Source organism: Schistocerca nitens, chromosome 1 (assembly GCF_023898315.1).
Source record: "Schistocerca nitens isolate TAMUIC-IGC-003100 chromosome 1, iqSchNite1.1, whole genome shotgun sequence".
Classification (NCBI taxonomy): domain Eukaryota; kingdom Metazoa; phylum Arthropoda; class Insecta; order Orthoptera; family Acrididae; genus Schistocerca; species Schistocerca nitens.
In genome coordinates this window covers 713,392,428-713,418,386 of record NC_064614.1, presented here as the reverse complement: position 1 = coordinate 713,418,386, position 25,959 = coordinate 713,392,428, and the positions used below count along the sequence as shown (strand labels likewise).

The 25,959-nt window shown below is 43.4% G+C and overlaps 1 protein-coding gene across 1 annotated transcript in view; it reads left to right on the top strand.

Moving 5' to 3' along the window:
• LOC126196724 (fatty-acid amide hydrolase 2-A-like) overlaps positions 1 to 25,959 on the top strand; it is a 298,235-nt gene that overhangs the window by 134,067 nt on the left and 138,209 nt on the right. Inside the window, exons 3-4 of the mRNA XM_049934590.1 lie at positions 666 to 876; positions 11,096 to 11,313. Of these exons, the coding sequence (XP_049790547.1) occupies positions 666 to 876; positions 11,096 to 11,313 (429 nt within the window). The remainder of the gene's footprint in view (positions 1 to 665; positions 877 to 11,095; positions 11,314 to 25,959) is intronic.

Genomic DNA, 25,959 nt, shown 5'->3' with positions numbered 1-25,959 from the left:
TCTAGAACCCAGGAGAGGCGCTGCAGGCGATGTCGTGCCGTAGCAAAGGCACTCGCGTCAGTCGTCTGCTGCAACAGCCCATTAGCCCCAGATTTCGCCCCACTGTCCAAACGGATATGTTCGTCGTACGTCAACATGGATTTCTGCGGTTGTTTCATGCAGTGTTGCGATTCTGTTAGCACTGACAACTCTACGGAAACGCTGCTGCTCTCAATTGTTAAGTGAAGGACGTCGCCCACTGCGTTGTCCGTGGTGAGAGGTAATGGATGAAATTTGGTATTCTCGGTACACTCCTGACACTGTAGATATCGGAATATTGAATTCCGAAATGGAATGTCCAGTAGGTGTAGCTCCATCTACCAATCCTCGTGCAAAGTCTGTTAACAGCCGACGTCCGGCCATAATCAGGTCGGAAACCTTCTCACATGAATCACCTGTGTACAAATGACAGCGCGGCCAATACACTACCCTTTTGTGCCTAGTGTACGCAATACTACCGCTATCTGATTATGTCCGTGACTTCTGTCACCTCAGTGTATGTACATACTGGGTCTCCATACCTAATATAGAAGGTGTCAAAGAATTCGCAATTGCGAATAAATTGCGTAATTTATGAGTAAGAGCATGTCGACGGGCGTGTGAGTGACGTTGGTGCTTGTGTGCAGCTGTCTAGCGAGCGCGCGGTGCGGGCGTACAGCGAGCGGGTGCGGCTGGTGCAGCCGGTGGTGAACGCCGTGGTGGAGGACCGTCTGGCCGCCGCCCTAGAGGAGGCGCGCCGCGTCGACCACCTACTGGCCGTGGGGGCGGCGCCGCCCCCGGAACAACAGCCTCTGCTCGGCGTGCCGCTCACCGTCAAGGGCAGCTTCGCCGTCGAGGGTACGTGTCTTCCAAAAGTCATGCAGTGCCCCTCCCTGACGCCTTCTTCGTGAGGACGATGGTTCAAACCCAAGTCCAGCCATCCAGATTTACGTTTTATGTGATTTCACAAGCTGCAACATGGTCGCGAATAAAACATTGAACCGGATATAGAATAAATTTCCTTTACTTTACGTCTATGGTCACAAATTTTTTGTCATCAGACTACTGGCTTCGGTCTGTTTGATAAAAACATGTCCTAATGTACTGCTAATTTTGTGTTTAACATTTGACGATGCCACTATGGCTGCAGTACATTAGGACAGGTTTTTATAAAACAGATCTGAAGATTGTCATTACAGACGGAAACCGGTAGTCTGATGACAAGAAATTTGTGACCACAGACGTAAAGTAAAGGAAATTTATGTGATTTCCCTAAATCGCTGGCCGACCAGTGTGGCCGTGCGGTTCTAGGGGCTTCAGTCTGGAACCGCGTGACCGCTACGGTCGTGGGTTCGAATCCTGCCTCGGGCATGGATGTGTCTGATGTCCTTAGGTTAGTTCTAGGCGCGCAGTCCGGAACCGCGCGACTGCTACGGTCGCAGGTTCGAATCCTGTCTCGGGTATGGATGTGTATGATGTCCTTAGGTTAGTTAGGTTTAAGTAGTTCTAAGTTCTAGGGGACTGATGACCACAGATGTTAAGTCCCATAGTGCTCAGAGCCATTTGAACCATTTTTTTGTCCTTAGGTTAGTTAGGTTTAAGTAGTTCTAAGTTCTAGGGGACTGATGACCACAGATGTTAAGTCCCATAGTGCTCAGAGCCATTTGAACCATTTTGAACCTAAATCGCTCCAAGGCAAATGCCGGGATGGTTCCTCTCAAAGGGCACGGCCAATTTCCGTCCCCCTCCTTGACCCAATCCGAGCTTGTGTTCTGTCTCTAATGACCTCGATGTTGATGGGACGTTAAACCCAATCTTCCTTCCTTCTCCTTCCTGGCGCCTTTTCACAAGGGACGTGTTTCACATCGTACGCCAAAGATGGTTCCCATCATGGATGGTGCACGTTTAGACGCGAGAGTTAGTTAGTTACTATCATGGTCCATGGATCATCTTGTACGATAAATCGTAATGAGGTGGAACGAGTCATTTTACGTTCGCATCGGAAATTAATTTGTACATATGGTAACGTTCTGAACATTTCTAAGTTTCTTGCCAAAACAAAAAATGATATACAGATATTGTTAGTAAGTCCTTCACGTTACAGTAATAGAATTCTTCTACGGTCTAGAATGAATTGGCAAGGAAAAACCGTCTCAGTTTATTTTAGAATTTTACTTTGCTGTCTGTCAGACGTTCTATCTGGATAAGTGATCAAAAACTTTTTTGCAGCATTTTGCACCCCTTTCTGTGCTAAAGGTATCATTAATGTGGAGTAATAAAAGTCATTTTTCCTTCTGGTATTGTGCTTATGATCGTCACTGTTCCTTTTGAACTGTAGTGGATCATTCACAACAAATTTCGTGAGGGAATAAACTAATGTGAAGCAGTAGTCTGAATGCCCAACTCCTTAAACAGATATCTACAGGATGATCCTAGGTGAGCGCTAAATATTATTCTTACAGCACAGTTCTGAGAAATGAAGACTTTCTTTCTTAAAGATGAGTTACCCTAGAACATTATCCCATATGACATACATGACATTATTAGATGCAACTATGCAAACTAGCCGGCCGGGGTGGCCGAGCGGTTCTAGGCGCTACAGTCTGGAACCGCGCGACCGCTACGGTCGGAGGTTCGAATCCTGCCTCGGGCATGGATGTGTGTGATTTCCTTAGGTTATGTTAGTTAGGTTTAAGTAGTTCTAAGTTCTAGGGGACTAATGGCCTCAGCAGTTAAGTCCCATAGTGCTCAGAGCCATTTGAACCATTTTTTTATGCAAACTACGTCAACTTACTGACTTGTCTCTCCCCAAGATTTGTTGTGATTCTACGTGCAAATGTGACTGAACTATGTTATTTTAGGAGTACCAAAATGTTTAAATTCTCATAAATATGGAAACCTAAGAATTTGGAAGTTTCCCCTTATTTGTTATTATCTCGGCACGTGTTACACTTCTCATTGGTGTAGTACTCCTATATGTGCAGAACTGAATATGTTGTCTTTTTTAAAATTGAGAGTGAGAATATTCGTAGAGAGCCAGTCAACGAAACTTTTACTAACAATGTTTACCATTTCTTCTGTTTCTGTATGTAGGCTTGGATTGGTTACAGTACTAGCGTCATCTGTAGCAAGAAATAGTTCTACTTGTTGTATATTATGTTGTAGAGAGTTTAAGTATATGAGGAACATTAGTGGACCTTACACTAAGCCTTCGGAAACCCATAAGTGATTTCTCCCTAGTCAGAATTACAGCCTTGGACTACACTGGTTGAACGACTAAGAACAACTTTCCGCATCCTTTTAGTCAGATATGACATTATCCATTGGTTGGCTGCATCATCAGTCCCATAAAACTTCAATTTACGTATTAAAATATTGTGATTGACACAGTCAAATGTCTAGGTCGCAGAAAATACGAACCGACGCTGATTAATGCTCGTAAAACCTATGAAGTGAACATTTAGATGGTATTCGCAGTAGAGCAACCCTTCTGAAATGCAAACTGTGATTTACTCAGGATATTATTGTTGCTAAGATATTATTCTAGAATACATCACCTTCTGAAAGATTTTGCAAAATGATGTCAGCGGAGAGACAGGTCGGTAGTTATTGACATCTCTCTTATCACCTTTCTTAAAGGGGAGTTTAATAACGACACATTTCAGATTCTGAAAAAATGCCTTGAGTTAGTGATACATTACGTATTTCAGATAAGACCGGGCTTATTATATGGGAACAAATCTTTAGCACTCTGTTAGAAATACCATCGAAACCATGTGTGCTTTTATTTTTGAGCCGGCCGGTGTGGCCGAGCGGTTCTAGGCGCTTCAGTCTAGAACCGCGCGACCGCTGCGGTCGCAGGTTCGAATCCTGCCTCGGGCATGGATGTGTGTGATGTCCTTAGGTTAGTTAGGTTTAAGTGGTTCTAAGTTCTAGGGGACTGATGACCTCAGATGTTAAGTCCCATAGTGCTCAGAGCCATTTGAACCATTTTTTTTATTTTTGAGAGAATGTGTAATTGTTGTTAATTTCATAAGAAAAACTTGGGGATACATTCATATGATTTAATTTTATAAGAATCACTTTTTCTATATCCCGCTGTGATTTTTCTCTTTAACTGTTTGTCCCCGTCCTTTCTACTAGTAGTACTCTGTAGTCAAGATTTATGAGCCCATTGATGCTCTACGCCATCAACATGGGTAATATGAACATAAGATTAATATAACTAGTGACTTGCTTTGGTTTTGCACAGGTAGCAATAAGTATCTACGGCGAGACGGCTTGCCTAGCTTAGCGCTAAAAAATTATATACACAAACCTTCCTCGTGAGTCAGTCAGTTTATTAGTGTAAACTACTAAAATCTCTAGAATAATTTCTGAAACTAGCCTTCACACACAGACAGATAAACGTGCTATTGCCAGCGTATGTATTAATTCCAGTCTTATATCAATCCATCTCCTCCGGGCCCCCTCTCTCTCTACGTCCGTCACCTCCACTCCCTTTCCTTCTCCTCCCCTCTCTTTCTAACCATCTCTTCCTTCACCCTCCCTCTCTGCTCATCTCCTTCTCCACCCTCTCTGCCCATCTCCTCCTCCAACCTCTCTCTATCCATATCCTCCTCCCCCTATCTGTATCCATCTCCTCCTTTCCCTCTGTATCTCTATCATCTGCTTTCCTCTTCCTTTCCACGTCATCACACCCACCACAATAGGAGGCTGCTGGTTCTTACCCACACAGTATTTCTTCCCAGATCGTGTGTACAAAGTCTGGTTGAAATCGTTCCAAGTGTCTAGGATGAGCTTTCTATTCGTACACGCAGTTCACCTGTATCTCTAGCGAATTTCACCTTGCATCTGCATTTTCACCCAGCTCAATGTTTACGATATCGTATCCCCTGAAAAATGTGTCGTGCAGTGATGTAATTTTGCAGGTACATTCACTCGCAAATGTGGATGCTGTCTGAAAAAGATGTCGCGAATATAGTGAGTAAGGCAGTAATAAATTAAAACCGCGTGCTCCATACGGCAGATTTACTGCATGAACCGCGAAAATGTAGTAAGCGATAAAACTTTTTCCTTGCATCATTTTCTGGGGATCAACGAGAAGAAGATTCGTAAAGATTTGAAATTATGTTTAAAGTCTGTTGTAGGTTAATAAGTGGTCTCATACTCAAATATTGAATAAATAAAGTATGGGTATTCGCGAGTCGTGGGCTACGCTGCTTTTTCACCCTGACCCCCATCCAGGGCGCCCACACGATAGTTTGTAGAGGCCGGGGGGGGGGGGGGGAGATGAGAGGGGGAAGGAATACCTGTGGGAATGGAGTATTTTTAATATTTTGAAGACGAATGGCGACTTGTAAGTAGCCATTAAAAAGATCCAATTCCGACCCTGTTAAATACCGGAGTAATACCGACACTTCAATCATTTTCTTGAAAGAACAGCTCCTGAATACACTATATTTTTTCCTTTCCCTGGGAGCTAGCGGGGTGAGGCGAGTGGGGGGTGGAGGCAGTTCCCTCTCCTTTGATAGATGGATGGTTCATATCACTACAGCGGTTGTCCTCAGACAGTAAGTGATTTGTGTTCCAAGTTTGGTTAAAATCGGTTCAGTGGTTTAGAAGTAGTTGTGGATCATACATACATCCATGTTTACAATACACAGATGGAAAAGAAGTCCCATCATCAAGAAGGAGATAGACGAAAGTTAGGTGTGTTTCAACATCTGAAAGATGACATATATTCCAATTTCACGAGATAGACGAAAGTTAGGTGTGTTTCAACATCTGAAAGATGACATATATTCCAATTTCACGCCAGTAGCTTTAGAGTGACGCTAGTAGCGCCACTACGAGGAAGCAACTCAGGTTTGCTTTAAATACTCTGTTGTAACGATCATGAGGGTTATTAACCTTCGTGATTGGACGTAATGAGTTGATGTCAGTCAAGATTGCCTTTAAGACGACGAAGACACGATTATCAAGAGTTCACTGAGGTTGAACGAGGTCGTGGAATGGGACTACGAGAAGCGGGATGTACCTTCCATGGTATTGCAGAAAGGCTTGGCAGGAATGTATCCACTGTACGTGATTGCTAGCTGCGGTGGTCACGGAAAGGTATGGTCGCGAGAAGACCGGGCTGCGGACGACCATGTGGCGCTAACGAAAGGAAGACCGTGGTTTTTTGCGTACGGCTATGGTGCCTCATTCTGCGTCTGCAGCAGCAATTTGAGCAGTAGTTGGTACAGTAGTGACACAAGGAACTCTTACAAATCGGCTACTTCGAGGACAGCTCCGAGCCAGACACCCTGTAGAGGGTGCTCCATTGCGTGTGTGCCGTTTGCGACTTCAGTTGTGTCAAGCGACAGCTCATTGGAGGGTAGATTCGAAATCTGTTGCGTTTCCTGATAAACCGGACGCGCCTCGGTTCGATGCCAGCGACGGGCGTGGATTGGTTAGAAGAAGGACAGGTGAGCGCCAGCAACCAACCTACCTGCGTGCCAGACACACTGGTAGCTACAGCTGGAGTTATCGTCTGGGGCGCGACTTCGTATGACAGCAGGAGCACTCTCGTGATTATCCCACGCACCTTGACTGCAAGTCTGTATGTCAGTTTGGTGATTCGACCTGTTGTTCTGCCATTCATGAATAGAATTCCAGGGGATATTTTCCAACAGACTAATGCTCGCCCACATAAGCTCGATCACCGATCTTTTTCCAGTCGAACAGATATCGGAATCATCGGACGGCAACTCCAGCATCATCCACAAACAGTATTAACTGGCCTACTAAGTGCAACAGGCATGGAACTCCATCCCACAAACTGACATCCGACACCTGTACGACACAATACATACACGTGTGCATGCTTACATTCAACATTCTGGCGATTACACAGGCTATTAATGCACCAGCAATTCACATTTTTCTCTCGCTTACCCGTGATCTTGCAATGTTAATCACCTAAAGATGTTGCCTAGAGAATTATATTCCTGAAATTTTATTACTCTACATAGATTATTTCTTGGTGTTGCGATTTTTTTCGTCAGTGTATGTATGGATATAGTCTAGCGGCCCTCCCCAGCTTCGCACGGGTAGCAGGACGGCTTGTCTGGCGTAACCGTAATTTTGCTTACTTGGCGCTTTGTAGAGTTATGATTAAAAATATGAAAACACCATTAGTTAACTTAACACCATCACATTCATATAAATTAAACGAGTTAAGCAACACACGCCACTTGCTGGCTTACTGCAGCGCCAAAAGGCGTGAGCGGACTGCCCGACGGCTACCCGCCCACAGTGCGAGCTGTACATCAAGGGCGTCGCGCCTCCACGGCTGCACGTTCGTCAGCGGGGCAGTTGCGCTTGTCCGACACGAGTATCAAAATCCTGGCAGCAGATTCTGAAAGTAGCCTTCACATACAGACAGAAAAAAACCGCGGTGTGCGACTAATTAATCGTACTTCAGCCAATTTGCACCAAATATTTATAAATTACTTGCACGAACCTTCCTCGTGAATCGGTGTATCTGTTAGTGGAAACGTTATCAAAATCCCTACAATCGTTCCTGAGATTAGCTTTCGTATATAGGCAGAGAAAATCGATGGCATAATTTAATTTGCGATATGCATAGAGATTGAATGTTCCTACATATGTATGCATTTTCGTAATAATACCTTCGTGACGCTCAGTGTCCTGGCGCAAGTCCTTTAGCTGGACGTCACTTAGGCGATTTGCGTCTCCCATCCATTTATCCAACCGGGAAAAGGCGACGTGAGTTGAAAGTGGAATCCGGAACACGTTTCGTGCCTGGCGACTGTCCACGTCATTGAGAGAAGAAAGCTAGGTTAAATGACGTCATTTTAAATATCTCATCTTTTTGTCAGCGTTTACTGTCGTCTCAGTTGGTCTTTACTTGTCCCTTGGCTGAAGAGCAGGTTTAATGTACCGCTGGCGCCCCCCTCCAGCCCATATGGGACGAGGGAGGACGAAATAACAACAAAGACAAAAAGATGTATAAATCTTCGCCAAGCTTTGCTGCTCTCTGTAGTTGTGGCATCTGTCTGCATTAAAACTTTTCATGTTAGATACCGCCTCCGCTGTAACTGACCGGCTTATAGCCCCTATCATAGATAACAGACAACTACATTTATATTACACACTCATTATTAACGTAATTGTGTATACATAGATCTTCCCCATGAATCAGCTAATCTATCGGTGAAAACAGTATAAAAATCCCCATAATAGGTTCTGAGATTAGCCGTCACACAAATACTGGACGAACGCGATGGATCACTAATCTACGAGGCAGTGCTGAAAAGTAATGCCTCCGAATTTATTTATCTGAAAGCTCTCAAATCTTTTTAAATAAAACAAACATTATTAAAATTCTGCAGGTTTGTTGTTCGTGTCTACATACTTATTTCTCAACACTCTGGCGACGAACTCATTTCTCCGAAAGAGATACCTGTTTATTGGTGGAGTCACTGTAGAATTATTTAATTGGATGGGTAAAAAATCTACTCACTGAGCGGCGGCGGAGCACACACATAAAAGACGGTTGTAGTTGGCAAGCTTTCTGTTGATGGAACCACAACCGCACCTCTTCCTGCACAGGTTCACCAGTCTCAAACGAAAGTCCTCGGCGGTGTCCTTTTAAGTTTGAGAACCAGATGAAAATCGGATGAGGCTAAGTCGGGATTGTCAGGAGGATAATCGATGACAATGAATCCAAAGCGTCGAAATGCAACAGGTGTCGCAGTGCTCGTGTGCATTGTCATACTGAAAGAGAGGGTGCTCCATGTGGTGACGAAATCTTCTGCGATTAGAAACTTAATTACAGCACGCTGTTTCTCATCCGCCGACGTAGTTACGGTGCACACCGCCATGTTGCAGGCTACAACTCTGATCTCTCTAGCAGCGGATGGCTGGAAATATGTAGACATGAAGAATAAAAATGTAGAATCTTAATATGTATGTTTCATTTCAAAAGTTTTTAAGAGTTTTCACATAAGAAATTTGGAGATATGGTTTTTTAGCACGCCCTCGTAGTAATATCTGCGGATATAGCTCAATTGAAGCTCTTTGTGCGATCTGGTTTTATCTTTATTTCACTAATTTCGAGTTCGGGAACAGTAGGTGTTTACAGCATATTTTTTCTACCATGTTTCATCACATTTCTGTAAAATTTATACATCTACTGTGAAGTTCAAGCCACTGAGGTGAGGAAATTCACTTTCAAATGAGGATTGTAATGATTTGTAATCAATTTTTAGTCAGTCTGTACAAGTCGGTGCTTGAGCAGTGGGGAATTATCTGGTCTACTGGCTGGGAATTCGGGTGATGGAAAAAAATCTAAATCAGCGGTTTCTTGACAGTTTACACTTAGTGAAAACGAGATGAAGTGCAACTTGGTCACGTCGTCAGCTGCAGCGTATGCATGGTGTAAGTAGGTAGTGGTTAAAAAGTTTATTTTATAATGGAGAGAGCTATTACTGGTAAACAGCGATTTTTCATCAGTATGTGAATGGAAGTAATGAGAGTCAATTGTGGCAGTGTGATAATACATTTATTTTGTTAGGGATATATGATATAAAAACTTTGCATTCCGATTTTGTGTCCCAAAAACGCATGTAGGACGGAAATTCCTCTTTATAACAATAATTTTAGGTCAGATTAGTTTTAATATTGTAACGTCTTAAAAATACAATTATTGGTGGCTACCAAACTGGCGGTGACTGTTATATAGGCTCCTTTATTTGAAGAAGGATACCAGTATTGCAGACAGACCTTCCTGCGGTACCTCCTAATGTCGTGTCGGACTTGCTTTTGCTAGACATAGTGCAGCAACTCGACGTAGCATGTATTGAACAAGTCGCTGGAAGACCCCAGCAGAAATATTGCTGTCTATAATTGTGGAAGTGTCACCGGTGCAGGATTTAGCGCACGAACTGATCTCTCGATCATGTCCCAAAAATGCTTGACGAGATCCGTGTCGAGAGTTCTGAGTGGCATTCGCCCAAATTGTCCAGAACGTTCTTCAAACCAGTCGTGAACAATTGTGTCCTCGTGACACGTTTGGGGACATGAAGTCCGTGAATAGCTGCAAATGGTCTCCAAGAAGCCATTTCCAATCAATGATCGGTTCAGTTGGACCGGAGGATCCAGTCCATTCCACGCAAACACAGCCCACCCCATTATGGAGCAACCACAAGCTTGCACAGTGGACTGTTAACAACAGGGATCCATGGCTTCGTGTGATCTGAGCCTGATTCGAACCCTACCTTGAGCTCTTACCAACTGAATTCGGGACTTATCTGACCAGGCCACGGTTTTACAGTCGTCTAAAGTCCAATCGATACGGTCACGAGCCCAGAGCGGCGTTGCGGGCGATGTAGTGCAGTCAGCAAAGGCACTCGCGTCGGATGTCTGCTGCCATAGCCCATTAACGCCACATTTCGCAGCACTGTCCTAACGTGTACTTTCGTCGTACATCCCACATTGACATTTCGCAGCACTGTCCTAACGTATACTTTCGTCGTACATTCCACATTGATTTCTGCGGTTATTTCACGCAGTGTTGCCTGTCTGTTAGCACTGACAACTCTATGCAAATGCCGCTGCTCTCGGTTGTTAAGCGAAGGCCGTCAGTCGCTGCTTTGTTCGTGGTCAGAGGTACTGCCTGAAATTTGGTATTCTCGGCATACTCGTGACGCTGTGGATCTCGAAATATTTAATTCACTAAAGATTTCCATGCCACTAGTCTCAACTACCATCCCGCGTTCAAAGTGCGGTAATTCCCGTCGTGCGGCCGCAATAACGTCGGAAACCGTTTCACATGAATCACCTGAGCACAAATGACAGCTCCACCGATGCACTGCCGTTTTAGACATTGTATACGTGATACTACCGCCATCTGTATAAGTGCATACCGCTATCCTATGACTTTTGTGTGCTCAGTGTATGTCATCATCTTATATGAAAATAAAATAAAACGACTGAAAAAAAGAGTACATTTTACTGACTGGGGGTCGCAGAGCACGAGATTGAGAACTGGTTGTGTACATATTGGCAGGGCTGAGCCACGCTTGCGGACGACTGACGCACGCGGCGGTGAAGGCGGACCGCGACGCGGAGGCGGTGAGCCGCCTCAGGGAGGCCGGCGCCATCCCGCTGCTGGTGAGCACCACGCCCGAGCTGGGCCTCTGCTACGAGACCTATGAGAAGATCCACGGCGTTACCCGCAACCCCTACGATACCAGACGCACCCCCGGCGGCTCATCTGGCGGCGAGGTAGGTGGCTTTGCAGAAGGTGCTCTAAGCATTAGCATTAGTCTTGTAATTTGCATCGATTTCACTGTGTCTATTTGGTGGAACATGATTACACTGAGAAACACGTTTTTGACCATTGTTTACTATGAGAATTATTGTTGCTCTTTTTAAAAACTGTTCACTGCAGTGAATGTCGCTACAAAGCCTTTCACAGGTTTTAATAACTTACATGGTAATTGATAATTCATTGTTCTTGAAGTGATTTACGTGAAAGAGCAGCAAGTTTTTCTTACTCAGCCTCCAACCTTTATAGTTGTTACCTAAGCTCTAGGAAACTAATGTCCGTTTTGAAATTTTCTTTTCGTATGCTACAATTACTGAAAATTTGTGTTTCAAAATCCATGCAGAATAGTACGGCCAGCAGATGCCGACTCATCAGGGTATGTCTCGGGAGAGTGCTATTGGTGGGGGTTGCAGGCTGGTGCTGTAGGGGAAATGCCAAGTGCTGGAGGGGAAATGCCGTTCTAAACTGAAGCCTAGGCTCACATTTTTTGAAAATATTAAGTGGAGCCCCACCACGCCCTCACCTGCATGGTGATCAGTCAAAAAGATCTGTCACCTCAGCATTTGTTAGTATGTAAAAAGAATTTCGCTGAAAATGCAGCGGTTTATTTTCGCCTGTCTTTGTAGTGTCACAAGTAGCGAATTTGGAATAAAACCCATGTTTCTCTTGTCGCCATGTTAAAATTTGCTTCTTTTGCCAAAACAAAGCGGAGTTTACACAATGTCACCACACTGACATGTTATGAAGATGCAGTTGCGAGAGAATTCTGAAACAGTGGTTTATTAAGTTTATAAGTGAAGAACTGAGGATAATAAGGTCAATAGCTTATGAAAAAGCACATGCCCAGAACAAAAATGAATTATAATGTTTAATTCGCGAAGTACATATGAAACATCATCCAAAATTGTGCTAAACGCATTCTCTGAAAATTATTTCGATCAGTTAGTTCATGAGACCACACGAATAGTAAACGGTTGTGAAATCACACTTGACCTCTTAGCAACAAATAATCCTGAGTTAATAACGAGCAGCAAAAAAATGGCTCTGAGCACTATGGGACTTAACTTCTAAGGTCATCAGTCCCCTAGAACTTAGAACTACTTAAACCTAACTAACCTAAGGACATCACACACATCCATGCCCGAAGTAGGATTCGAACCTGCGACCGTAGCGATCTCGCGATTCCAGACTGTAGCGCCTAGGACCGCTCGGCCACCCCGGCCGGCAACGAGCAGCAAAACGAATACAGGGATTAGTGAACACAGTGATCGAATATTGTAGATTGAATATTGTAACCCACAAATCCTCCAAAAATAAACGAAAAATATGCCTATTCAAAAAGCAGATGAAAATTCACTTGACGCCTTCCTGGGAGACAATCTTCACTCCTTCCAAATTAATAATATAAGTGTAGACCAGATGTGGTTTGAATTCAAAGAAATAGTATCGGCAGCAATTGAGAGATTTATACCAAATAAATTAACAAACGACGGAGCTGATCGTCCTTGGTACACAAAACAGGTCAAAACACTTGCAGAAACAAAACATGCCAAATTTAAACAGACACAAAATCTCCAAGATTGGCGGTCTTTTACAGAAGCTCGAAATTTAGCGCGGGCTTCAATGCGAGATGCTTATAACAGTTTCCACAATGAAACTTTGTCTAGAAACCTGGCAGAAAATCCAAAGAGATTCTGGTGGTATGTGAAGTATGTTAGCGGCAAGAAACAATCAGTGCCTTCTCTGCGCGATAGAAATGGAGATACTATCGAAGACAGTGCTGCCAAAGTACAGTTACTAAACAAAGCCTTCCGAAATGCTTTCACAAAAGAAGACGTAGTAAATATTCCAAATATTCCAGAATTCGAATCAAGAACATCTGCCAACATGAGTAACGTAGAAGTAAATATCCTCGGAAGAGTGAAGCAACTTAAATCACTTAATGAAAGCAAGTCTCCTGGTCCAGACTGTATACCAATCAGGTTCCTTTCATAGAATGCTAATGCATTAGCTCCATACTTAACAATCATATACAACCGTTCGCTCGACGGAAGACTGAAAAGTTGCACAAGTCGCACCAATATTCAAGAAAGGTAGTAGGAGGAATCTACTTAATTACAGGCCCATATCGTTAACGTCGATATGCAGCAGGATTTTGGAACATATATTGTGTTCTAACATTACGAATTACCTCGAAGAAAACGGTCTATTGACACACAATAAACAAGGGTTTAGAAAACATCGTTCTTGTGAAACACAACTAGCTCTTTATTCACATGAACTGTTGAGTGCTATTGGGATTTCAGATCGATTCTGTATTTCTGGATTTCCGGATGGCTTGTAGCGAAATACCACACAAGCGGCTTGTAGCGAAATTGCTTGCTTAAGGAATATCGTCTCAGTTATGTGACTGGATTTGTGATTTCCTGTCAGAAAGGTCACAGTTCGTGGTAACTGACGGAAAGTCATCGAGTAAAACGGAAGTGATTTCTGGCGCTCCCCAAGGTAGTGTTATAGGCCCTTTGCTGTTCTTTACCTATATAAACGATTTGGGAGATAATCTGAGCAGCCGTCTTAGGTTGTTTGCAGATGAGACAGGATACATGACCAATGTATCCTGCCGACCAGGGAAAGAGGCGTGACTGTCTCTGAGAAGAAGGTGGAACGTTCACGGTGGCGACCCGAACCAGATGGCGCATAGACATTGACGCTCCTGACGCCACTAAAAGTGACAGCCATACCTTAGGCATCAGGCAGATAGGCGACTGCATCAGCGAGGATGCCGTCACGTGAGAGGATCGCCACCCCGCTACCAGTACGGGAAGCATGAGAGACATGTGCTGTAAAACCATAGGGAGCACAGAAAGTTGCAACGTGCACCTCCTGGAGGAAAGCAACGTCAACGTCTGCAACATACAGCATCTCATGGAGTGAAGCCAGTTTGTGATGTTCGCGAATGGTATTGACATTGACCTTGGGTATGGAGTAAGTCTGGAAAGCTGTCATCGCCAAGAGGATAGGTAGTCCAAACACGGGGGAAGCACAGGGACCTCCCTGTTAGGCCCCTCTGGAAGGGCACATCAGGCTGACGGGGAGGGAGCTGACCCCACCAAGGGAGGTCCATTGCTCTGTACACCTTGAGAACGTCGATCCTCAGTATAGACGTCGTCTGCCCAGGAGACAGGCGCCTCTCTGGACCGGTTCAGCGGAACACTATCATAGGTACGACCACAGGTAGGGTGAGAGACAGAAAGGGAGGCGAACGCACCAGATGCAGGGGGAAGGGGGGGGGGTCGGTGTCCGAAGGTGGACGCTGACTGGAGATGGAGGCAGGGAAGGACGTCGCGTCGTCAGGTGTCACGGCGTCAGAGGACAGCGTACCATCAGTAGCAGGGTCGTCATCCTGTGCACTCGTCCAATGGAGGCAGTCATCAGGAGTGTACAGAATTGACTTTTCCATTTAGTTGGCTGTCGTCTGAGATGTGGCCAGATAGCAGAAAACAACCAATGGAGACGGGACAGACAGCTTGTGCCTGCTGACGGTCATCATTCATTTGTAAAATGTTCAAACGTGTGGCAATTCCTAAGAGACCAAACTGCTTAGGTCATCGGTCCCTAGACTTACAGACAACTTGAACCAACTTAAACTAAGAACAACACACACACACACACACACACACACACACACACACACACCCATGCACGAGGGAGGACTCGAACCCCCGGCGGAGGGCCCGTGCAGTCCGTGACATGACGCCTCAAACCGCGCGGCCACTCGGCGCGGCAATCATTTGTATTTTCTCTGGCAGGAGTGTAGGCGACACAAGCGAAACGTCCATCTCGTCGTCGAGAGGAGTCGACGCCGGTGCCGACTGATTCAAATGGGGCACAGCAGGCAGCATCGCCGCAGACGCGTAAGATGAGGTAACACAGTGGTCGTTGTCGGAAAAGCGACGTCACCGATCGGCGTCTGAACCATTCTACTCGGAGACATTCAGAACGGTCATGGCTTTCCCGGCCATAATCTGAACAGGTGTGCGGCTGGCCATCGTACATGACGACAGCCCTGCAGTCTTTCGCCAGCTTTATCTACACAGTAATACTGAGGATCGAAAAATGGATTCCGAGAACACCTTCTGGTGGGAGACGCATTTGATCTCATATAAAACTTTCTACTTCATACGGCTTCTGCCGTTCGTGAACCAAAGGAAAAGTTAATTCAGATTTGGTTTTGCGGTAAGAAAACGCCATGATGGTCGATGAAGTCGGACTCTTGAGACAGCCGCTACGCAGAAGTAAACAAACGCGCGCTCGCTCGCAAGTAGCACAACAGGGGATCGTAAACAAGGCGTGCGTCTCACCATTGCGGAAGGAAGACTGCCACTGAGTTATAGAGGCAGATAGCTTAAGGACTGGTAGTTTATGTAATCAGCGGAACCAGGATCTAAAAGTCTGGACATAAAAAATGGCTTGAATTTTCAGGCCTTAGGTAAGTATTATGACAGGGCCGGCCGGCAAGCCGGAGTTCACGCAGGCTGGGCGTGTGTGCCGCGCGCAGGCCAAGGCACGGCCTGTCTCGGCTTTTCTCGGTGCTTCTTGAAGTACCCACAACAGCGCGCCATTTCATTGACTATCGTGGCATTTTTCGGTCGGCACAATTTTCCTGAGTTCGGCAGAAACGTCACTCCTGGCTATGTGTACGTGGTATGAAGACGTTCACTGGTCCAGGGCTGTGTACACAAAAAGAGGTAGTCTAGAGATCTATCGTTACAGGCCTTTAAAAATGAATAGCACTGACGGAAGAGAGCGATGAGAATTTTCAGTATACACTATGCAGTCACATAAACGACGGGTATAGCAAGTTTGCTGCTATACGACATTACAGTACCATGTAGAAGGTATTTAAAGACTTAATTGCCAATGAAAGAGCAAAAAATTTCGATCGGTAGACGGGCTTCATTGTTCTGTACATCAAGAAGCACTTTGTGTTAAATTTTCAGGCGTGGAGCACACGAAAAAGCTGCAGGTACGAACAGTAAAATTTCTAAAGCTGAACGCGTTATTCCACTGTCAGTTGCAAAAATTTTCCATGGAACTGAACGAAGAGTTTGGAGACTATGTATTACTGCAGAGTATGTTCGTTAGGTCAAGGTGCATGCCTGGATACAATTTTTCGATTTAAGCTCGCTATTGTTAAATTTTTGAAGGAAAAAGGTGTGGAGGAACGAAAATTAGAACATCCAGAATGGACTGCAAACCTTACATTTTAAGTGGACGTGGCTACACACTGACACAGTAAAATACTGCAAGGTGAGAAATAACTTCTTTCCGATTCGATTGGAATGCACTTAAAAAGAAAAGCTCGTTGTAGAAGCGACACATTTAGAATCTAGCGCTAAAGATAATGTGATGTTTGAAGAACTCATCGTCGCCCTTAAAGAGTTACAAGAATAGCTTCCTAAACGTTTTGAGGGCATTGCCAATCTTAAATCCGTTTTCGAAATGTGTTTGAGGCCGTTAGCAGTTTCAGTTGAAAGTGCTCCTGTGGATATGGAGATATAACTGATTGATATGCTGGATAATTCTCGTTTCAAATTGTCCAGGACAGTCTACATTGGTTTCCTTGGGTAGGCTTTCGATGTCTCCATAATGTGGTTGTAAAAGTACTACAATATTTCGACCACGATATGTAGCTGAAGCGCGAGTTTTTCGATTATGAAACTAAATGAGTCACGATTACGTGGCAACCTAAGTGCGTGAATCTGTGAAATTGTCTGTGTATGCCCATATGCCGACGGTTTTTACTAGATAAAACTTATATTCTGTTTTCAGCACGCCAAACATAATTAAATAATAGTGAAAATTTGTTTTGTTTTTGATGTATATTGTTGAAAAGGAGCAAGTCACATGCAGTGCAACCGCATTGCCATTTAAATGAGGCACGTTCGCAGTTTCCCCCTCTTCCCCGCCCTCACGATCAGACTGCGTGGCGTGACGGTGGCGGAAATATGCCAGCCGGGTCGATCGCCCTGGCATTCGTGCCAGGGCTCATCCCGAAAGCCGAAATCTTGTTCACCACTGCCTTATGACACAGCTGTCAGTCCAAAAAACATTGGATTAATGAGAAATAATGAAAAGTTCAGATGGTGACTTTATTTAATGCTTAATGTGTTCTACATAGCTTCCCCATATTTATTTACAACGCACAGAACATTCGTAGAACCATGTGAGACTTTTGAGAGTCTCACATGGTTGTACGAATGTTCTTTGAGACATTATTCAACTTGTGCGACACGTTGTCTTGAATGGCGGTTATGGCGGCAAAGGTTGATCCTTGATGTGTATAGCTGCACTCTATCGTTGTTGGTTAGTCTCGTCATCCTTAATGATTTTGTACAGGAACGAATTGTCCGTGTTTTCATTTCCATCAAGTCGCGGCAGGCGTCCACAGATCGTTACTCTTCTTCAAGAGTAAAATGGTTCAAATGGCTGTGAGCACCATGGGACTTAACTGCTGAGGTCATGAGTCCCCTAGAACTTAGAACTACTTAAACCTAACTAACCTAAGGACATCAGACACACCCATGCCCGAGGCAGGATTCGAACCTGCGACCGTAGCGGTCACGCGGTTCCAGACTGTAGCGCCTAGAATCGCTCGGCCACTCCGGCCGGCTCGAGAGTAAAGTGTGCGGCACAAACTTCGCACACACTTTTTTCTTGTTCAAAATATTCTGGGTCTTGTCTTGAAACTTGATTTATAGATGTTGCTCAATTGCGATTAGTGACGCAACAACATTGACAACCACGAAACGAACAAGCGGGAGAACGCGAGAGGTGATTGCCGCTATTGAATCTACAAAGTGATTCATATTAACGTTTAAAAACCCCTGAAGATGTAGATGAGGCTGAGATAAATAATGTAATACAAGGCAAATGGGACTGCAAATGTTGAGAAACATCCCAAAAGTGCCGGCCGTGGTGGCCGAGCGGTTCTAGGCGCTACAGTCTGGAACCGCGCAACCGCTACGGTCGCAGGTTCAAATCCTGCCTCGGGCATGGATGTGTGTGATGTCCTTAGGTTAGTTAGGTTTAAGTAGTTCTAAGTTCTAGGGGACTGATGACCTCAGAAGTTAAGTCCCATAGTGCTCAGAGCCATCCAAAGAGTGGATGACAAATGTTGATCATGTGACGGCACAATGTGACGTACATCGCCGCAAGTGCAGTGGTTGGGCTTGTCGATCCTGTCATCGCCCGTAGGGGGCTGTGTCCTCGACAAAAAAAAAAAAAAAAAAAAAAAAAAAAAATGGCTCTGAACACTATGGGACTTAACTTCTGAGGTCATCAGTCCTCTAGAACTTAGAACTACTTAAACCTAACTAACCTAAGGACATCACACACATCCGTACCCGAGGCAGGATTCGAACCTGCGACCGTAGCGATCGCGCGGTTCCAGACTGAAGCGCCTAGAACTGCTCGGCCACCAGCGGCCGGCTGTGTCCTAGACATCGCGTCGCCCAGCTACTCTTAGTTCTTTCATTATCCGATGTGACTCGCTAGTGCTTGCGGGAGTGGTAATACAAGACAACGATGACTCGTTTATATTTAAGAAAACATGGTAGCTTACTGGAGAGATGTGCAGCACTTCCCAGTACCAGCGAGGGTAGTACCGAGAACCTCAATCGCTGCGTATGCGACGAGGTACCTCGTCAATTTTTGGGTTATTTCCCGACATTTGCGGTACCATGTGTCTTATATTAAATTACTTGTCTGAGCGTCATATACTTCGCTACGCTAGTTTTTAAAAGTTTATAAGAATCACTCTGTATAGAGCTGACCGGCTAACCCAGTGCATGGTGCAAAGTTTCAGTTCCAGGATGACTATGTAACGGCTTCCAGGGGCAACAAAACTGATTAAAAAAAATATTTCATATGATTATTGATTATTGACAAAATTAAAATAATGTCTTAATCTACTTATTAAGAGGTATAATCTTATGTTAAAGGCTTATGATATCAATGCAAGTATTAGAGAGGAAAAGTATGTATGTCCTGAGGCAGCGTAATAACTGTGGGCAATTTACCCAGACAATACACATCAGTATTTGGGAATGAGAGAGCTTAGCGACTTGCAACAAACTTTATATACATAATTTCAAACTTTTACCAAACTAATTCTCGCCGACACTTCCCACAAAATATCTTCGGAGAAATGTTTATTGTTTACTGTATTCTCTCTGTTGATGCAGTAAAACGTCAACGTCAAACATTGTGTTTTAACTTACTACTTACTTACTACTAATTTATTCGTAACATATTTCGCAGACAGTGTCCACATACACTACTTGATACACCTGCAAAATTATGTAACTGTATCACACATCGTTCAGAAGATAAGCCGTCATAAACGTTGAGATGAGCGAAAAACTATATTTTCTGTAAATGGAGCGCATCTTACCTAGACTATACTCATACAGCGTTTCATAGTGAGAGCAACTTCCGACAAACTTTACACATAATGTCAAACCTTTTTGAAACTTTTTCTAGCTCACTTCCCACAAAATAATGAAAGACAAATTACCGCTTACTATGTTTTCTATGTTTATACAGTAAGACATCAGCATCAAGCATGACGTTTTAATTTATTACTCCTTTGCTGCTAACTGTATTAGCAATGTATTTTGCAGACAGTAGGCAGGTATGCCAGTGAATGTACTTGCAAAATTATATTATTGTAAGAGACAGTACGGAAGATGCAACTTTTTATACATAGGAGTTCGATTCTTTAAAGAACCGGCGTCAGAGTTTACTGGTGGAAGTATGAATTGGCGCGCCAAGGCAGGTAAGGGCCAGTCAGCGGGCGAGAGGGAGGGCAGATGTTGAAAAAGTGTTCAGGAAATAGGTGCTTGGCGGTTAACAACACGTCACTGGAAGTCGCACGGATGTTTCGGAACGTACAGTTCGCGCGTGCGTTGAGGAGGTCCTTAGTCCATCATATTTTTTCTTGGATACAAGCGCGGATGTGTTCAGAAACTCTGTCGGGACTTTCATATATCCCACCTTTTTTAAAGTGAACGTATTTCAAATTGTTAGCAATGTCCAAAAGTCGGTACATTTAGCCTCCCGCTTGACCTTTTTAGCCTAACTGGTGTCGTAGGGAAAACACCGTAATATTTTCAGTCCGTGCCTGCCTAAATGATGGTTTCTCACTGGGTCCATCATTACATCATTAATATGCGCATTCACCTTCCGTCAAAACAGGAACTACGATCTAAAGGTGGTTGCAGTCCTACTTGAAACAAATAAAGTCAATAAACAGTTCATGTCGTTAGACTTCATTGTTTTTTTGCAATAATTGTGTGTTCTTGTTCTTATGGTAAGTCTTTTTGTATTTTATGTACTCAGCTATAATACCAGTTTCTAAATATTACAGAATATTAAACATATACACGTAAATAAAGTTTTTGCAAATAATGCTAACGTGTTTTTTTTCGTGGTTTCAGTCGGAACCTCAGTACCACAAAACATTAATGACTTTTAAGTATGTTGTGAGTGTCTGAAGACAGACACATTACTGTAAAACTTTATAAATTGGTGTTGTTACTTTGAGATACTCTTACATGTAAGTTTTTTTCAATTGTTGTTATGTTTACATGAAGGAAGAAGGTAAATATGCTTGTACTTTGAGTGCAAACAGGAGTAACCTTCCAGTGTTACCAAGAGATAGCCATCTCCAAAGAGGCGAAAGTGCAGAATTTACAAGTGATAATGGCGGTACACGCCTCAGGCGGAAGGGCAAACGCTGTGTCACACAACTGTCTGAGTAGTTAGTAACTAATGAAACAGACTCTGAGCCCAAGAAAAGAAAGAGATGGGAGCATAACTACAATCAACCGTCCAAAAATTGTCAGGGATTACAAGAAAAACATGGAATTCGTTGATAATGTAGACATCTTGAAGGCAACGTGCACCCTTCACCTCAAAAGCAGAAAATAATGGCCAGTACGTTCCCAAGTGGTCATTGAAATCTTTCAGGTCTGAGTTAGCTACCGAAATTATTGGGACATATTTATCACCCCTTTTGGGGGGGGGGGGGGGGAAATAGCCCAAGAAACCATTTCAAGCTGTACGTCTCAAGGGCAGTGCGTACTTATAAAGCAACACACATGCCTGTGAAGAGCACTTCTAGACGTTGTACCTATTGCAGCAGGAAGAATACCAAATGAGCAAGATAGGTACGTTCCACATGCAAAGTTGGATTATGTGTGATGAAGGGAAGAGAGGGCTTTCAACAGTATCAAAAGTAGTGCTTTCGTTTTTGAGGACTAAAGGTGAAAAACTGAAATAATTTTTTACATGTTTGAAATGCAGGGTCACCATACAATTGTATGTTATGGACTCTGCTTTTTTGACTGCATTCTCGATTCTGTTTATTTTGTAGAAGTACTTCTGTTCAATGTATAGCACATACAATTAAACATTTTGATATGGGATAAATGAAAAGTTGTACAAGTCTGTTGAGGTTGGTTTTGCTACACTGGTTTCACACCGAAACCACCGGTTTGCCGCGCGAGGTAGCCGTGCCGTCTAGGCGTCTTGTCACGGTTCGCGCGGCTGCCCCCGTCCGAGGTTCGAGTTCTTCCTCGGGCGTGTGTGTGTGTGTGTGTGTGTGTGTGTGTGTGTGTGTGTTGTCCTTAGCGTAAGTTAGTTTAAGTTAGATTAAGTAGTGTGTTAGCCTAGGGACCGATGATCTCAGCAGTTTGGTCCCATAGTCCTTACCACAAATTTACAAAAACTTTACCACCGGTTTATGTCCTAGCAACACATCAAAACTAAAAACAAACATTGCATTCCAGTTTACCCGGTTTAATTCTATAAGAAATATATAATTTCAGTTCAGAATTAAACAATAACGTAATTACCGAGCGAGGTGGCGCAGTGGTTCGACACTGGACTCGCATTCGGGAGGACGACGGTTCAATCCCGCGTCCGGCCATCCTGATTTAGGTTTTCCGTGATTTCCCTAAATCACTCCAGGCAAATGCCGGGATGGTTCCTCTGAAAGGGCACGGCCGACTTCCTTCCCCATCCTTCCCTAATCCGATGAGACCGATGACCTCGCTGTCTGGTCTCCTTCCCCAAACCAACCCAACCCCAACCCAACAAACCGAATAAATAATAACGTAATTCATTCCTCAAAGGGTGAAATCTTACTTGAGACGAGTCATAACACTCCTAAAAATCGGAACATCGCGTGGAAATCGGGATATCTGACAACACTTGCAGTATCTGACACTTTTTCGAAGTTATAATAATATCTGAAAATTGCATGAGAACACTCCTTACACTAAGCGATACTGTGGTACGCTAGTTAAAAGAGTTATTAAACTGTGGCATAAGAATATACTCGTGTTTTAAATATTTTCTCCACCTTTGTATCTGGTCCTTTGGTATGGAGGGTTGTATCGGACATGAAATTGCGGTGTGTAAGAAAAGTCATTTTTGTTGCAAAAAAGGTTTAATTGAAGCGTAAATGGTTGTAAAGCTGAACGTGTCCATCAGTTCACTAAATTTATCATAGTATCTGTCAACTTATTCCTGACTGAAACCTGTTGCTCGCTGCAAACTCGTGGATTTAGCTGTCCTCAGCCTTAAGCCTATATGACTTTTCATGAGATCATAGTAAAAACCCGTATACTATTATAGCTTTATTTATGCTCATCGTATTTGTACACTAGACTTGAGAACTCGTTTTTACTCAAAGGCATAAGCTGGCTATATAAATTTTTAACATGTTCGTCAGTGAATGTTATCAGAAAAAAAAACTTATTAGTTCCTAAAACAGGTTTCATGGTCACCTCTGCTTTTCGTAAAGCTATAAGTCGGTTACGTAATGTACTTCTTGGATCTGAATATTCCTCACTCGCTTCCAAGGTAGTGATTTCAAGAAGTCTGCCTTTTCTAAGCATCTATTCATGTCATTTTCATCCCATTTATGTCCTGGCTTCTCTCCGTCTTTGCCTGCTAGAAAACTTAAAAATACAAGTTTTTTAATGCTCTTTTGTTCGTTACAAACTGCAGTTACTTTGCTCTCTACAACCTGCACGTACCGCTGTGTTAGATTAACATTCCATTTGTTATTACTTGGGATATACATTGTCACAACCTAAAATATAGAGAACAATATCAGTTATATGTGAAGATACAATAAACATGCAACTTTACTTACTTGCAAACTAAACGCCGCACTTGAATATTAAATTCGTGCATCCAGATCTGGTTTGCGGCCAAAGCGACACAAGTGACCGCTTGGGACGACGTAGTGAGAGTGGCGCCAGAGGCGCTCTTATGGAGCATCCCTACATAGGCTATATTATAATTAACGCTGAGCACAAACAATTTGCACCATCGTTAGATTTAGATTTATTTTTAACGGAACGACAACTAATGTATGGGATAGGAATTTAAGGGAGGGGGGGGGGGCACCAAACGATACGTCGCTTGTGTGGAAAAATGTTATTGAACCGGTCCCCCATGCACCGAAAACCTCACTAAAGACGAATAACTTGTTGACATTCAGAAACGTTCTGTTGTTTTGATTCAGAATCACTTGACTGCTATTGTTCAAATGGCTCTGAGCACTATGGGACTCAACATCTGTGGTCATCAGTCCCCTAGAACTTAGAACTACTTAAACCTAACTAACCTAAGGACATCATACACATCCATGCCCGAGGCAGGATTCGAACCTGCGACCGTAGCAGTCCCGCGACACTGCTATTGTTCCTCCATAGTTCAAACTGCAGTGGCGTGACAGGTGGTGCCACCATTATAGTCACAATCATAGAAAAATAAAATAAACAGCTGACATGTCTATTTACAGTAGGGAACGACCTAACCGATATAGAAAGTTTAGTCAGTATGAAGGAGTAGAGAGGAAAAGAAGGCGATTTACATTAATTTATCGATATTAATACCTCTATGTTGCTGGCAAAAGTAAGATACAGAGGAATGTAAGAGGAAACTGAAGATTTTTTAGCTGACGCTCAGTTTGGCTTTAGGAAAGGTAAAGGCACCAGGCAGGCAGTTCTCATTTTGGGACTGATAAAGGAAACAAGAGTTAAGGATAATCAAGACATTTTCATAGGATTTGTTGACCTAAAAGAAGCATTCAGCGATATAAAATGGTCCAAGATTTTCGAAATTCTCAGGGAAACAGCTGTAAACCACAGGTGAAGACGGGTACTATACAATGCGTACAAGAACCAAGAGGCAAATATTGGAAAGGAAAAAAAGGGGTGAAGAGCTCGGATTAGAAACGGTATAAGACAAGAAGGTAGTCCCCTCAGTGAAAATGAGGTCGGCATTGCAGGACCTGTTACATGAAAAGCATCTAGTCTAATGTGCACACACACCCGATTGAGATTAAGGGAGAAAAGACGAGGTTAATAAAGAGTAGTGAAAATGAGATTACAGATATTTTTAATATCAAAATTGAAGATCACGAATTAGGCAAATTGAAGAAATTTTGATACCTTGAAAGCAAAATAACACTAACGAACAAAACAAGGGAGACATAAAAAACAAACAGGCACAGCAAAGAGGGCATTATTGGCCAAAAGAATTCTACTAGTATCGAACATGGCCTTAATTTTAGGAAGAAATTTCTGGGTGTACATTCGAAGCTTAGAATTGTATGGTAGTGAAATATGGACTGTGGAAAAACTAGAACGGTGGAGAGTCGAAGCATTTGAGATGTGGTGCTGCAGAAGAATGTTGAAGATTATGTGATAAGGAATGGAGAGGTTCTCTACTGAATAGGCGAAGGACGGAACACATTGAAAACACTAACAAGAAGAAGAGACAGAATTATGGGACAAGTGTTAAGGCATCAGGGAATAACATCCATGCTACTAGAGGTTGTTGTACAGGGTAAAAACTGTAGGAGAAGACAGAGATTTGGATACATCAAGCAAATAACTGAGGACGTAAGGTATAAGTGCTACTCTGAATTGAAGAGGATGGCGCTGGCCGCATCAATGAAAAAAAAAGTGGTGATTGATCTCTGCGAGTGTGGATTGAATTACAGCTATCAGCCACTTTTAATGCCTGCAATATTTTAGGCAACGACGCTTTTCATGCTTTCGCCCAACACCAAATTATGTGATACATTTATATTTGCGTTAGTGTGTTTTTATCTATTGCATTTTAAATGCTGCAGTTCCTCTGTAGAAAATAGCAGTTCGTTTAGCTAGCACTTTTTCTAGGTCGCTATTTAGTTTCATTGGAAGTTATATGTGTCTTAGGTAGAACTTTACAAGCAGCTTAAAGCATGGGCGAGCAACTGGCGACCCTCAGGTCGGATCCAACCCGTGACTGGTTTCAATCTGGCCCGTGGAAGAAATTCATGGGAGATAGAGAGAGAGAATCACTCGCTCGGATGTTCGCCATTGTTGTGTACGACTTCATACACAGTGGCAAGGAAAGGTAGGCTTCAGAGTGGTGCGGCAACTGCCATCGTAGGAAAGCTGGGCAGCAGCAGAAATAAGCGAACAATTTAACACAGTAAACAGAAGATTCACTTAACGTCTTGCTCCAAGTGTAAA